The sequence below is a fragment of the Eumetopias jubatus genome, unplaced genomic scaffold (assembly GCF_037043125.1).
Source record: "Eumetopias jubatus isolate StellerSeaLion01/CBP00866 unplaced genomic scaffold, mEumJub1_p1.0 scaffold_9, whole genome shotgun sequence".
Lineage (NCBI taxonomy): Eukaryota > Metazoa > Chordata > Mammalia > Carnivora > Otariidae > Eumetopias > Eumetopias jubatus.
The window spans coordinates 23,072,413-23,088,367 of record NW_028274815.1 but is presented as its reverse complement, the minus strand read 5'-3'; the positions used below and the strand labels follow the sequence as shown (position 1 = coordinate 23,088,367).

The following is a 15,955-nucleotide window of genomic DNA, read 5'->3' as shown; positions in this document are numbered from 1 at the left end:
AGGTCATAGAGGAAAAGAGATGTATTCTAGAACATGTTAGGAATACTACCTCGAGGACCAGATGGGATGGTCAAGTGAAAGCACTTTAAACATTTGAGAGGACTAAACAAATACATTTTTATGATTTTCACAGTAGCACATGTTTAATCTCCAGAAAAGCCACATTGTGCTAGAAGAGCCAGGCTTCCCAAAATCTTCCACAGAATCCCCTCCCCACCAAGTCAAATGGAAACATGATCTCGTCCCGCCCTGTACTTTCACAGTACTTACAAAGTCGAATTTTGGTATCTGTACAACTCAAGAAGCACTACCTGAGCATCGTCCGCATGCCGACACTGCAGGGGGTGCTTTCCTCTGTGTCCCCCTTGGAGGAAATGAAATGGAAAGGGAGGATTTACCCACCTTTGCAGAGGATGCCATGAGTGAGGCTTCCAAAGGCTAAGTATACTGAGCCAAGACTGCCAGATAGTGAGTAGAGGAACCAGGGGCCTCTGATGCCAAGTCTTACCGTGACATTTCTACTAAAACACGAGCTGGGACTTGCCCTATCTGTTCTTATTTCCCTTACAATCAAGCAAACTAATAAGGGCACAGCCATATCTCATTTATCTTGATATCCTCTGAAGCACCCAGCCAAGGGCCTGACACTTGGTCAATTCTTGTGCTTTCGTTGCCTGAAAGTACTTGAGGGCACACGGGCCTCCCCAATGGTGAGCGTCTGTGGGCTGCTAAGCGCTGAGGACTTATTTCTAAGGCGGACTGTAACTTAACAACAAAAAGTTCTAAAAACAAATTCTGTACTTGTGAAAGATGCCACCTGGTCTGCCTCAGGGGCTGAAATCCTCTTTTTATGCACCGAGTGGGAACAGCACAGGGAGTGACAAGCTGGCTTTCTTCAAACCACTCCCACCAACAGGCTCAAGCCAAGAAGCAGGCCCACACCTTTCGGGAAAGAGAAGTGCCCGTTTCACCTCTGGTGTCACTGCTGGCACTGCCAACAGTCTGAGAAGGAGGGAAAGGGAGAGCAGGTTTGGTGCCAGGTCTGATGATGTAACCTTGCAAGGCCAGCTTGTCTGCCAGGAAAAAAAAGGCAACTGGCTTAGAAATTAGGGTTGTTTTTTTTTTTCCCCCTCTCTTAATATTCAACCGAAGTCTATTTTGCATAACTGACCACTAGCTGGTTCTGTTTTGTTTAATGAACTGTACTTAAGTGTCTCATTTACCTGACTGGTTTGGGTTCCTTGGAAAACAAATGTATAGAGAGCCTGAAGTAAGTGTATTTCATAAATGTCCTGTGTGCAAGAAGAACGTGCAGTTCTCAGAAGCTTTACTTTGCAAGCCATACACATGCACAGTGGGAGACAAGGAATAATATACATCTAAACACCATAAAGGCACACAGTCAGGCTCCAGTGTCGCCAGAAACACCAGAAACTCTTCCAGGATCCTGGGCAAAAAGACAGACTTCTGAAGTGGGATTACATTTTAGAGCTTCATTCATTATAATACACTTGGGAGTTTTCAACCCCATGTCTCTGACAGATGTTCCCTTTTGTGGGGATTGTCTAATTTGAGGACATTTGGTAACCATGTCCCTAGAAATCTTTAGGGTACAGCAAATTGATCCCTCTTCCCACATGTGAAGACAAGACCCAAAGTAGCCTCTTCCTAGTTCTAGGACTAGTTAGTGTAAGCATAATATTCCTGCCCACTGCATGGACAAGATGGGGCAGAGGGACATTGGCCAGACTGAAATGAGGTATCTCCCAGGCTCAAGATACCTTTCCATGCCCATGGAGAGCAGAGAGAGAGAGAATGCAAGTCTTTTCTTGCCAATTTTCACCTAATGTGGATCAGGCCATTGATTTACATTATCACTGACCCACACTGATCAGGCCCAGACCCCTGCATGTCAAATGCACTGCATGGGGCTTGGAACTTCCTAGAAAGAGCCATAGCAAAAGCCAAAAAGAGTACAAGCCTCAGCTTAGGGCAAGCATCTGGCACTGGCTTTGGGCGGGGCCACATGGGATGCTTTCCCCATGACTCCTGAGAGCATTCTCCAAGTCTGAGTCTATAATCAATGCTTGGATGGCTCCAAGTTGACAGGATAGTATGAAACAGAGAAAACAAATGAGACCTTAACACAATATCAAAGACCAGTACCAACCTCTCCTCATTCAGTTCTTAAAATCTATCCTATAACCTTGCCCTTACTGAAATGACATTACCTCCGTTCTATACACTGAACTCTGCATGAGTTAACCAAAGATATTAATAACTTTAGTAACTATGTAAGCCCTTAGAAAGTCTTACCACAAATCTGGCCACTTTCCATTTTAACCTTTTTCTGAAACCTCATTTTTAAAACTTCTACTCAAGGATATAAGAACTTTTGGCAGTTTTCATTGGTATTACAAAGGCAGTTCTACTAAGCGAATCTGTATCAACCAGGAAAAATGTAAGACCCCTCCGTGCAGTGTTTTCCAGTTTTCTTGTAAGAATTATTTATTGATCCATAATACTGCCAACCAGGCTCCTAGTCCCCCTGCACTGCACTTCTGCAAGACATTAACAAAATGAAAAGACTTGTTCCTGCCCTGGAGTAGCTTGCAATTTAGTAAAAGATGGGAAAACAAATACGCATCACTAACTAAATCTGTGATGAGCAGATTCTAATTGACACAAATTCAGTATTAAAAGAGTTCAGGGGATGGCTAGAGAAGGCAGCCCAAGGGTGCTCAGGAGAAATGGTCGAGACAGGACTTGGAAAGGTCTATTTCAACAGGAAAAGGGTGTTAGAGAAGGCACTACACACAGAGGTAACAGCTTTAGCAAAGGCACAGGGGCAAGCGCACACAGGTAAATTAAGAGACGTTCAGGTGATGGAATCTGGCTAAACGACAGACTACTGGAGGGAAAAGCATAAGAAACTGACCTGGAAAAGTAAGAGGCAGCCAGTTCTTAACATGAAAAAAGAGGGAGGACAGGTAGAAAGCTAGATTTTAGAGGAAATAACTTTTCAAATATAGCCTTCACTGATAATTTGTCACATCATATCTCAGAGTTTTAGAGGGAGAAATATTTTAATAGCAAGTTTATTTGCAAACCAGGTGTAGTAACTTCAAAGAAAAATAATGTGGGTGCTGAGAAAATCATTCTTCCGGGCTGGCAAATTCCTGTTTACAGCTTAACTAATATATTCTTATTACCTACATCTTGCGATGGTTTCATTGAGATCCCTCTTTTCTCATCACCAACATACCTTCTTAATTTATCACGTATGTACAGAGTGACTACTTAGAACTAGTATCTGCTCACTTATTTACCCACCCTCTCCTTTTCTGCCCCAACTTGTCCTAACCACTCACTCTCTCATGCGTTCTTCTCCCATGAGCGCTATCAATAACGACAACCTTAATAGCTCCCACTTGCTATAGTGCCAGGCACGGCAATTAATGCCGTAAGAACAGTGTTTAATGTAATCCTCAAAATTCCACTCTAAAGTAGGCATTACTAGCCCCATTTTGAAGCAAGTTCAAAGACGTTAAAGATTTTACCAACTGGTAAGTGGCAGGACCCAGGTTTAAACCAGATATGCTCGACCCGAGAGCCCTGGCCTATTTATTACTGGTTCCTCATACTGCCTCCAACACTCTTTGGCGTCTTTACCCATATGGGTTAGTACTTTCAATTAAAAATTAAAACATTCAGTGAACGGTGTGCTACTGTAAAATCCTGTCCTCGGTGCTCTCAGCAGTATACAAATAAATGAGAGAATGCCTGTCGATTACTGATGCTCCTCGTCACCCCTACGTGACAATGAACACCTATGTCTTCTATCAGTCTGGAAGATGGTGTGTCCATGATTCACGAAGTTGAACAACCAGGGCCAGAGGGAGTAAAAATGACTCCGGATATGAATGCTGGATGGTGACCATACCTCACAGACAGAAATCAGCCAACCCTGACTGACTGACAGAGATTTTTAATCATACATTTCAAATCAGAATCTGTAAAAACTCGGTCGATGGAAAATCTGTCCTGTCAGAAGTTCCCAACCAAATCTGCTTACAATCTATTTCCAATGAGCCTCAGCTTCCTTTGAAGTAGAATAAGCTTCTGAAGCATTTCAGTTAACAATAAGCACATTGTGACGCTAGCCCTCGTAAAATTCATTACCAACGAGTAAAGTTACTTGGTAAAACACAAATGTGGTATATCAAACTACTTGTACCCTAGAGCCTGGAAGTTGTGTAAAATTATATAGCGCTATTCAGACACAGAAGAGAAATTCAAATGTGTCATCTTTTTAAGCTACCTGCTTTTAAGATCACCGTTACTAACTTCTGAATAAGTTTTTGCTAATATTTTCAGGAGGCCAGTTACATTTGTACAAATAACTATAATACTTACAAAAATATAAGAAATTGGATAGGACGCTGTTGAGCAGTCCTCTTTAGGCTATAACCATATGTACCCAGGGAACATTTGGAAGGAGTTGCAATTTCGTATTCTGCCTGCCTACTCATCTCTCTCTACAAAGGTACAGTATTCATATCACAAGTTGCACAACTAAAACTCATCCAGAGACTGCAGTGGCAAATACTAACTGCATTTACTCTGCAATCTAAACTCCTGACATAACTCATTTTTAAGAAAATTAAAGTCAGTAAGGAGAAATCACCTTAAGAGTTCAAGAGTGGCAAAAGAATTATCAAGACATGTTTGGCTAACAAGGAGAAACATCAGGCTACATAAAATGAATGATGTTGATACTTACTGTTCAATTCGGGGTGACAAGTACAGCTTGGGATACACCTGAGTGGCTTCGGTGTCCTCAAAACTGACAGAAAGGAGGGCCACATCTTCTCCAGGGTCTTCATTTACATCCTTAAGCAGGGAGTGAAAAACACAACATCATCAGTCCCTGCTCCCATATAATCTTCCCGGTGCTGAACTCACAGCCCACTAGCCTTGAGGCTAAGAGCGTTTCCAGTCCCTGGATTTGAATTCAGCAGCTCTGCGCATCCTTTGTCACATGCCAATCACTCCCCTAGAGTGATGGCTTTCAAACTTTCTGACCAGAGCCGACCATGGTGAGGCTAAGACTCCCACCTATCTCATGGGTCCCCCCCATTCCAAGAGGGGAAAAGTGAATCTGGCGACAACCAAGAATTAGTCAATAGCATAGTTAACAAACTGCAGTAAACATGTTGCTAATTACATATGTAATGTCTTATAATTTTTATAATGTATATATAAATGGCTTATAATTTTCTTTTTATAGGAAGAATAGGAGTTATGAACATGGTTTATATCATAAGACAACAAAGTCTTAAAATACCCAGTAATTTTATTATATATACCTTGATAGGATGTTGTAAGTTACTTAAATAGCAAAAATTCCCAAGAAACATATCGCTACGAACTGTGCCACCATACAAGCAAATGGCAGGGGGTTACGTACACATCGACTTTGCCAAACAACTGCGCATGATTCATATATGAACCACAAGACGTACATATCTTAAAAGCCTGGTTATAAGAATATTATAGGACAAAAACACGGTGGATCCAAATACATACAAAAAAAAAAAACATCGAGAGGTTAACAACCCATAATAAACTAAATTGGTAATGACAAAGCTAAACTTCCTGTAATTTATCATTTAAAAGCAAGAATAGTGATAATCAAATGTCATAACCAACTCAGGCCAACACTGATTAAGTGTCCTGAGTCAAAACTGGGATTTATAGGTTCATGATTATTGCCAAGCACTTAATGTTTGCCAGACTTCTGAATAAAATACTGAATTAGCATAAATTCTAGTAGCATGATGGTTTTACTTTGTGAATACCAGATTTTAGTAACCCTTAATCATTTTACTTGTGGTTGGTAGTGGCTCTAAGTCAGATATAAATTTTTTGAAAACTTAATAGGACTGCACATCTTTCACCCATAAGGACTGGTAAGAACTGGCCTATATTTCTGGACTGATTCACAGGTCCTCTGGAGGGCCCACTTGCCATCCTAGGAGGGTCCCAATCTAGACTGTAAGAATCACTGCCCATGAGCACTGAGATCCTCAGATACAAGGTCCTTGCTTCTGTCTAAAGCTAACCTCACCCCTTCCTTTCCTGTATCGCGGGAAGCTGGTCATCACACTCGTCCAGCTCAGCTCTGACTTCATCCTCCCTCTGCCTCCTATTGTGCCTACAGGATGCACGTGTGGCAAGTATACAAAGGGGCAAGAACCAGAAGTCTCTCCCATCTTAAAAAATAAAAACTTTAAAGGGGCATCTGGGTGGCTCCGTTGGTGGCTCAGTTGGTTAAGCGTCTGTCTTTGGCTCAGGTCATGATCCCAGGGTCGTGGAATCAAGTCCCACTTCAGGCTTCCTGCTCAGTGGGGGGTATGCTTCCTCTCCCTCCACCTCTGCCACTCCCCCTGCTCATGTGCGTGCGCTCTCTCTCTCATAAATAAATAAAATCTTTAAAACATAAAAAATAAAAGAAAAATTCTAAAAAGAAAGAAAAGAATAATGCCAGTCTCTACACAGCATTCTCTCCCATCTCTCTCCTCTCCTTCACAGACTGCTTAAAAAAGCTGTCTGCACTTCCAGTCTCTACTCCCTTCCCTCCTATTATCCCTTAGCACAGGAGATGGCCTCTGACCCCACTAGGCCATCGGGATTGCCCTCACCAAGGCATCCACAAAACACAGCAAATGCCTCTCTGGGCTTATCTTTCTTGATCTCTGAACAGTATTTGACATGGATGATCTCTTTCCTCCGGAAATACTCTGTTTCTTGCTCCTAGGAAACTACACTCTCCTGATCTTCTGTCTCTCGGACCACTTCCCTCCTCCCTTTTCATGCTTCGTGTTTTTTATCCTTTTACTTCTCAATTATTTTTTGGTTTTACATGACAAAATTCAGGCTTGTTGTAACAAGTCAAGCCATACAGAAGCTTATAAGAAAAAGCTCTTCTGCCCTCCACTTTTAAAGGTAACCAGTATTAAACTGTGTATGGAGCCTCAAACAGCTTTCTCTATGCTCATAAGCACATATACACATACACACACTTGCATATAAATAGCTCTTTAACCTTCTGTTTTGTTTTCCTTAATGGAATTGTATTATACATATCAATCTACCAACTGCTTCCTAAATAGCCACATAATATTCCATGGCATGGATTTTTTTTTTTTAACCATTCCCCTAGCAACAGACATTCAGGTTGTTTGTAGTTCTCAGCCATTTGATAGTATTACACTAAATATGCTCATATAAAGGATATATATGTATCCTTTACTAGTGGGACTTATATTTCCAAATTGGTAACTAAAACTGAGCTTGTCAGATCAAAGGTTATGAACACTTTACCTTTTAATAGTTGGAGATTATTTTTCTAAAATTTTATAGCACTTTACATTTGGACTCCTGAATCTGCATCAGTAGGAGAGAGCACCTGTTTCTGCTCATCCTGAATAACCTGGTAACACTAGCTGTGGTCATTCTGCAGTTTAATGTTGGCAGTCTGACTGCTGGAAAATGGTGCCTCAGTTGAGATTCAATGACTAAAGCTGAGCAACTTTTTACTTGCTTACTGATCATCTGTTCTGTCACTTCTCTGATCAAATCCTTTGCCCTAAAGACTCTTGGACTTTTCTTGTTGTTGTTGTTGTTTACTGGGCTTATTAACCCCGGTCTATCACATGTGTTATAAATATCTTCTCTCAGTCCAGCTTTTGGCTTTTTACTTTGTTTGGGGACTCTTCTGACAGCACAGAAAATTCAGATTTCTATAAACTTAAATCTGGTCAATAACTCTGAGGTTATTTACTTCCCTAGCATTTCATCTAACATTTTATTTTTACATGTAGATTTGTAATGCCACTGGAATGTGTTTTAGATAGTATGATTTAGGAAGTATATAAGAGGAGGACCTTAGTACAGTGCCTGGAACACAGAAACCACTCCATGTTTGCTGAATGAGTACAACAGTAAACAAATTAATGCTAATTTCTAACCTTTATTCTCCACACCTAGTGCTTTTCAGGAACTGGCTTTATAAAAGTTGCTTCAGCAGTGGTATCTGGAAACAGTACTGACTCCTTGCTCCTGCCCCCCATAATACACCAATGTCCCTAGAACTAGTGGTTTCAAAAGGAGAATAAAGATTGGGAATCTGAGTTTAGTTATCATTTCTTGCTCCTTGACAGATGATTATTCAACATTGAATGCTCCTTTCTGTAAAATGAGGATGGAAATTTTAAAAATTACTTAGGTCTCAACAAATAGAAACTATGTAATTCTATAACACAACTCTAAAACTCATAAAATATCTAAAACTAAGGTTGAAGCTGAGTTTGAAAATATTCACATTCAGAGAGACAAATTCATTTGATGATCTAAGTATAGAAGTAGTCCTCTTTAGTGTTAGACTGGTCACCTTAACGTAAGATAATAAAAAAAGAACTAACATTGATTTTCAGACACCTTCCCCAGTGATTGAGTTTCCTTGTTAAAGGTCAAGGCTCTGACCACAAGTCACAAAACCTGGTTAAAAACAAAAACAAAAACAAAAACAAAAAAACACTGCAAAAAACGAAAGGCCACTGAAAACCTTTTTAATTAGCAGCTTCACTCCATATACCCATGGATAATTTATAATTATTTTCTTTTCCTACTTTTTAACTTCTCATTTCACTGCTATTTAAGCAAAGAACAGAAATGCTCACAGACAGTCCTCCAAACAAATGGAATGACCCTGGTTTATATAATCAACATTTATCATCTGGCATCCTGCAAAAAGTACATGAAACATTAGTCTGAATAGGAAAACAGTTGTTTCCAGGAGTTCCTTTTATGAACTACTTTTAATATAATTTACTTGCCTTGGTGTGACACATTGGTTTCCCCTGAATTGGTATTTGATTTCTAATGGATACCTAAGTTTGACTCTGAGTGCTTAAATAAGCCCAGAGAGTTCCAAAAATACAAATCGACACAGTACTGTTTCCAGTTTCTGCAACTCTAACAGGCTTGTACATGTGTTCCTTCCCATCTGGGAGAATTATAAAAGAAGCTCTTGTACTGTGGTTCTTAGAAGCTAACATTACAGATGATTATTGTAACCACTAATGGCAACATTTGGAAAGCAGGGGGAGGTTACAGTGTAGTAGGGGACACTTAAAAATGCACAAGTATACATTTTCAAGGCTTTCTATCTGTACCATCTAAAATTGCAGAGGCTAAAATGGGGGGAAAGATGTCAAATCTGCTGAAGCAAAAAAGAGTATTGCCTCCTACCTTTACAAAAGCGTTATCAGGCGCTGATATACACATGGCAAGGCAATAATGGCCATGATATTTTGCTGAGACTTAACAATGGATTTGGCTATAGAATAGAAAGGGGTTCCTATGGCTTATAGAGAATATTCACTAGGTGGTGAGTTCCTTGCAGGCTGGGAGCTTTTCCTGTTTGTTTTTGTATACCCAATGTCTGAAACAGCACATATATGGCAAACTAGTTGGAGGGAAAAAAAAAACTGATTAATGCTGGAAAGACTGTAAGAATGAGTAAATGATGGAGTTAAACAGAAAGTACTTTCAGTTAGGAAGATTCTCAATACCTATCTCATTTTTCCTTAAATCTATGACTACTTAAGATTTTGTTAAAGAAAACTCGTCTGAACCATATATAAGCAAAAGATGCACCTACTAGTAAGAGGTAACATTCTGTGTAGGTCACAATGACTTATTCATGTAACTATTCTCAATTGGGGCTCTTTACAAATATCAGAAGGGTGTAGAAAAAAACGATTAGCCTTGGAAACGAAAGTAAACACAAGCTCAATTTATCATTACGCTGGCTAATTCCAAGTGAGGCTAGCAGCCATTAAACAATATATGGTGAATGTCAATATAGGTACAAACTACCAGTTAACTATCGCTGATAGACATGAGCTGAACAATAAATATTACAAACGACAGGTCACTTAAGAAGACTGTAAAAAAGCCACTGTATTCCTCAATTCAAAAGGCTAAAAACAAGTCTATAACCATTACTAGCAAAACCAGTTTGTAGACAATAAGGACTATAAAGAAACCATTATATAGTATGTCAAAAATCAAGTAAGAACCATTCTGAGTTACACTTAAATGGTATCAAATTAGACCCAGGACTAATCATGATTCCAAGAGTGACTAAAACTAGGTCTCAGGAAGCACCTCTTTATACAAAAGCTATCAGTTTTTGAAAAACTGTAAGCAAATTAAAAATTTCCAAAACAGATCCTTATTTTTTAAAAATACTAAGTAAGATTTGTACTTTAGAGGCCCCAATATTTTGATACTATGGATTCATCATCAAACTACATAAATCTAGATTTTTCAAAGTTTCTTTAAGAGAACAAAACTCTCATAGTGCTACCATTCATTCACGCATTTAACTAAGTAAGATATACATAGCATGTTACAAATGTTATGGAGAAAAATTAAAGCAGGGAAAGAGGAAAAAGATTAAGGAGGGAATGGAAGATTAAAGAGAGTGGTGAAAGATGGTTTGTGGACTCAGCAGTGGACTCTCAGTAAGACAGGAGACCCAGGATAGAAAGATCTCTTGGATCTCTTGCGTTGTCTATCGATAGAAGCAGTCCAATCAAAATTGGGTTTAGATTCTACTGGCATTAAGACATGACAATGAATATGCCAGAAATGGAATTAAATTTTAAAAGAAAAGAAAGAATGAAGAACAAAGAAAATGATGTAGGTAAGACCTTAGGCTCATTGCTAAGGGTTCTCAGTCCAATAATGACACTGGTCATTTTAGAAATCAGGTCATTGCCTCTTCACCAAAATGCTGGGAAATGTATAAGGTGTCAGGGAAAGCAGCAGAGTCAGAAAGCAAAACAAATCCAAGAGAAAGGAAGCTGAGCCAAATAAGACGAGGACGAGCAATAAGTGGGTGCCATGTCTGCCTCTTTTGCCTTTGGTGTGGCTCCCAACCCTGAAAACTCCTCTGATATTTTGATATCTCTGATGAAAGCCGCGTTTAAGAGAGTTACTTCTGATTTGGTTTCTTCAAATGGAAATGGGAGTAAAAAGAATCTCCCAGCGTAGTCTAGTCAAACTGGGCCATTCCCCACATACTTTATCAGATCTTGACTAACACTTTGACACCAGCCATCCCCTTATCAAATAGCTCTTTCTTTCCTTTTAATTGACATGGTTTTAATTTCTTTAACTCTCATTGTAAATTCACTTGTTCCATTAAGATTCCTTTCAACTGCAATGTAATCTATGCCTGCCCTTGGCGGTTATCATGTTCTTCATGAATTTCCCTTGCTGTTTAAGCAGTATATAGTTTATATTCCAAACAGAATCTCTTGAAGGCAGGGTAGAGACCTCCTACTTCCTATTATGCCTAATAATAAGGCCTAATAATATATAAAAATAAAAAAATATAAAATTAGGCATAAAAATGCCTAATAATACTCTTTTCTTTTAAAATTTAATTCCATTTTTTTGGAATTTACTCAGTTTACTGTTTACTCAGTAGTCATTTTGCTTAGTGCTTTATATGTGTTACCTCATATAATCATCATAACAACCTTTTGTTATACATTTGCAAATAAAGAAATTGAGGCTGAGAGAGATTAAATGGTGATGATGAGTTCTGAAGCCATGTATATTGACTTTGAACCTGGACTCTTAGCCACAATGCTATACCCCAACGCATGCTGCTGGGCACAAAGAATAGACTCAGTATCAATGCCCAGAGAAAGTTATAAAAAACTTAAAAACCCATGTGCAGAAAAGTTATCACAGATTTACTATACACTTAACTTGTTCTCCATTTAATGTCTAAATCCTCTCTATGTTCCAAAACACCATGAGCATCTTCAGGAACCATTACTCCCTTTGTACCCAAGTAGACTACCTGGCCTATACCAGGCACATAATGGGTATTCAAAATAAATTAAGAAATATACGCTTTATGTGTTTTAATGTTTACTTTTTATTTTTCATTATTTTTTAAAAATTTTATTTATTTATTTGAGAGAGAGAAGAGAGAGCACAAACAGAGGGAGCGAGAGGCCGAGGGACAAGCACACTCCCCACTGAGCAGGAAGCCCGATGTGGGACTCGATCCCAGGACCTGGGATCATCACCTGAGCCGAAGTCAGACGCTTAACCCAATGAGCAACCCAGATGCCCCTATGCTTTCTTTGTAAAACTATGAAACAAGAAATTAAAATCCTTAAGAGTATAAAGATTAAAAGCTATAAAGGTCACTATGCCAAATAAAATGTATTCATTTGACATCTTTACACAGACCCAGTTAAGAAGGAAGGATGACTTCTCTAAGAACACTGAGGAGGCCTCTGGAGTTCTAAGCCACAATATCAACCTTCTTTCAATTATGTATGGTTGGGCACATTCTATGATTAACTAACTATACTCAGTGAAAATAGAGCTGATTGTCAGGTCAGGAAAGGGAAACTGCAATGTTCTTGAAATAGCCAGCTCTCAGAGGGTGAGTCCAGGACACCAGGATAGAGCTGTTGTCACCTACCCATGTTTTCTAAAAGTGACATCTTGAGTTCATTACTACTAGATGTCATGATACAGTATGGGGTTAGGGGTTTATTTTAATTTATATCTTGCTTATTATTTTCATAAACAAAGACCGTTTCATTGCTCTCGTTTATGCAGGAATCTGCTTGCGAAGCTGTACTTACCCTTAACATGGTGGTTATAGCTTCTGTTTATAAAGCTAAATTGAAACACATGTTGTACAAATAAACTTTGGTAGAAAAAAATCCTGGCTCTTTTAAAATAATAATTATCAAGATTTCACTGGTCAAATCCTGTCCCCTCAGTTATCATACCTAACAGATGTAGCCTTGCAATTCACCAACTTTCTTTGACTAGTCACAGCATCATCACTCTAAAAGGGTGTGTGAAATGGAGTCTTTCTTCCAGAAAAGGCCGGGAGCAGGGGGCGGAGGGGAGGAGAGCCTCTGCAGTTCAGTCAGGGTCCTCACTAGAAGCAAAGGATGTCTTCTTGCTTCTACTTCCTTCTCTACTCACCAACATTTTTAGAGAAAGAATCTGGAATATGGGATTTCCTCTGTTGTCCTAACAATTGTGTTCTTAATGAGTCCAATAAGGAGCTGAGCTTATTTAAATAAACATCCATTTTTGCAACTGCTTTACAAATCACATTGAACCACAGCTTCAGACATCCTCTGTGTTGTGATTCTGCGCGCGCACACACACACACACACACACACACACACACACACACACCTTGTGCCAGACTTTTATCCAAGAGCCCAAGAAAACAAGTTAAAACAACAGTGAGTTTTACTTGAGCACGTATGGAACAAATATGAACACCACGGACCATATCCCCTGTGTCTCCATAATTTAAAGAAAAGGTAGTTACGGCTTTTACATAAACAGTCTACATCGCTCTTTATAAGCGATAGAAACACAGATGCAAAGTGGTAATGGATGTAATGGACATCTGCGACAAGGCTTGCCTGGCACCTTCTCTTCTCCTGGGAAGCCGCTCTCTCTTCTAGACCCAACACATAGTGCTCCTGATCAAGCTGCCTGTTCCTAGCCCCTGGGTCCAGGGTAGGACCAGTCCTTTCCTCAAGATTTGTGAACTTGGGAGCCAAGTGCAGGCCAGTCCCTGTGCAGAGGCAAAGGAAATTGTCACCAGTCATATTCCCCATCCGTGGAAGAGGCGAGGCTGTAGTGTGAGAGAGGAAAACCAACACGTGGAGAACAGTGGGGACGAATGAGAAGAGAGTCCTGGCACAAGATCACACCCTTGGTTCTCAGGCTCTTGGTCCAGCTGCGTCCTGCCCTTACTGTGGTTTGGATCCTCAACTTCTCCGGGCTTTGGAATGCTGATAAATTGCCCTATCTCCTTCAGCCAGTTTGAAGTGGTTTTCTTCTACTTATAACTAACATTTTCTCTTGTAAATTATTAAACTAATATAGATGATAACCATGGCAAATCAAAATCTACAGAATTAAGTGCTAAAAAGAGACTTTCACCCCTGGGTTACTGGGCTACTTGTTACATACTATGGAATGCCAGGCCCTAATCGGAACCCAGGAAGGGCTTTGAGGACAAAGCTGAGCAGCATGCCTCCGCATATGCCAGAAGAAAGCTTTGCTGGAGCAATCTGCTGGCAGCACCAGGCTCTGGCTGCAGCCAGGCTATTTCCCTGGACTTACTGCTTCTCATTCTGATGGACATTAGCCCATCCTGGGTCATGGATGGAACACTTTGCACACTCTGCTCTATACCCCCTAGACCTCACCAATGAACATAAAGCCATCAGAGGTGCCAATTCTAAAGGTAAGAAAATCCATAGCAATATGCCATTTGAATACATGAAGTGTTTTGCAAGTTTGTCAGGCAACTTAAAAACTGCATAAAAATGGTGATTTTTTAGTGATGGAAATAAAAATTTTTTTGCAATGAGTTTACATGTTTTTGTTTTCTCCGTATGATATGCTAAATGTAGACATAATGAAAAGCAACAGGTGTCCATAGCTTTGGCAAATGTATGTGAAAGTGCCAAGCACAAAAGCAGGCATGAAGAAGGTGCTCAATAAATGTTACTTTCACTTTTCTTCCTCCTTCCAGACTCTTGGCCTGACAGCAATTCCATTACCATGTTATTCTTCCTACTATTAAAGCTACACCCTACCCCTTCCTCTCCAAGTGGCTTTGAGTTATAGGGTTTAGAGATTCTTCTCAGGTGATTCTGTGTGTGAGGACAGAAGGAAAAGGCACCCTAGAAGTGCATAACACCTTGCACCCACCCACCCAGCAAGTCACTTGGCTCAAACTGCCTGGTGCCCATGGCAACTAGGCAATCGGTTACTTCCAAGTTCTTTCTGCCACCTGGCACCACACCCTCATTAACTGAAGACAATTGCAAACCACAGGTGTTAAAACAGAGAATGGAGCCTACCAGCAACTCTCTCCTTGAAGTAACCAGAGATCTTCTGATTTGCATATTGGTGTTATCTACACAACCTAAAGGGCAGAGAGGAGCTCTGAAAAACACTTGGAAGAAGCTTGGAGCCGTATCCCTCTGGAATTGGCCAAAGGAAAGGCTCAGTGCAGAAGATGAGCTTTCAGAAGCAGAGAAAATACTGCACCTTTCTCCAGGCCTGCAAACCCACCTGCATCTACAGTGGCCTGGCATTTAAGCCCCTCCAAGCTGTCTTCCCCCTCCCCCTGTTGACATACACTGACTGCAGCAGGTGCCCACACTCCATGCCCTCTCTATTCGCCTCTCAATCCTGAATGCCTTCCTCCAACCCCCCAATCTCCCAATTCTATGTGTTCCTTCCAGGCCCATTTGGATGCCATGTCCTGTCGTGAGACTTCCTTGATCCCACCCTCTGACGTAACAGTTTCTCCTCTGAAATCCTACAGGTCTTTAGCCACACCCTTTATATGGTAACATTTCATGGTTTCTTTTGTATTTTAAAGTTATTTACATATATGCTATTATTTATCTGACTGAGTTCCTTTAAGAGCAATGACTATGTCATTCCTTTTTGTACTCTCAGTGCCTAGCATGGTGCCTACCACAAAAATAGGCACCCAATTAATATTTATGAACAAATGTATGAATATATGTATGGAAGAATAACTACATGTGCTTGCCAGTGAACTACTGATCCAAACGTGGGTTGCCCACATAGATTTCCCTAGTAGAAAAAGCCTTTGTAGATTATTAACCTGACTTTCCAATATTAATCAGTGGGAGTACGTTTGGGCACGATGAGCCACTAAGATCATTCAGATCACCCCAGGAATAAGAGGAAAATTCAAGTTCGAACACCTAACAGAGAAACCAAACCATGCGGAACAGAAAAGCAAGAAAAATCTTTTTAGCATTTTCTA

General features: G+C 40.1%; 1 protein-coding gene across 1 annotated transcript in view; it reads right to left on the bottom strand.

Annotated features, from left to right (window-relative positions):
* Positions 1 to 15,955, bottom strand: part of BABAM2 (BRISC and BRCA1 A complex member 2) — a 393,748-nt gene that overhangs the window by 171,571 nt on the left and 206,222 nt on the right. The window contains exon 7 of the mRNA XM_028099423.1: positions 4,784 to 4,893. Within this exon, the coding sequence (XP_027955224.1) occupies positions 4,784 to 4,893 (110 nt within the window). The remainder of the gene's footprint in view (positions 1 to 4,783; positions 4,894 to 15,955) is intronic.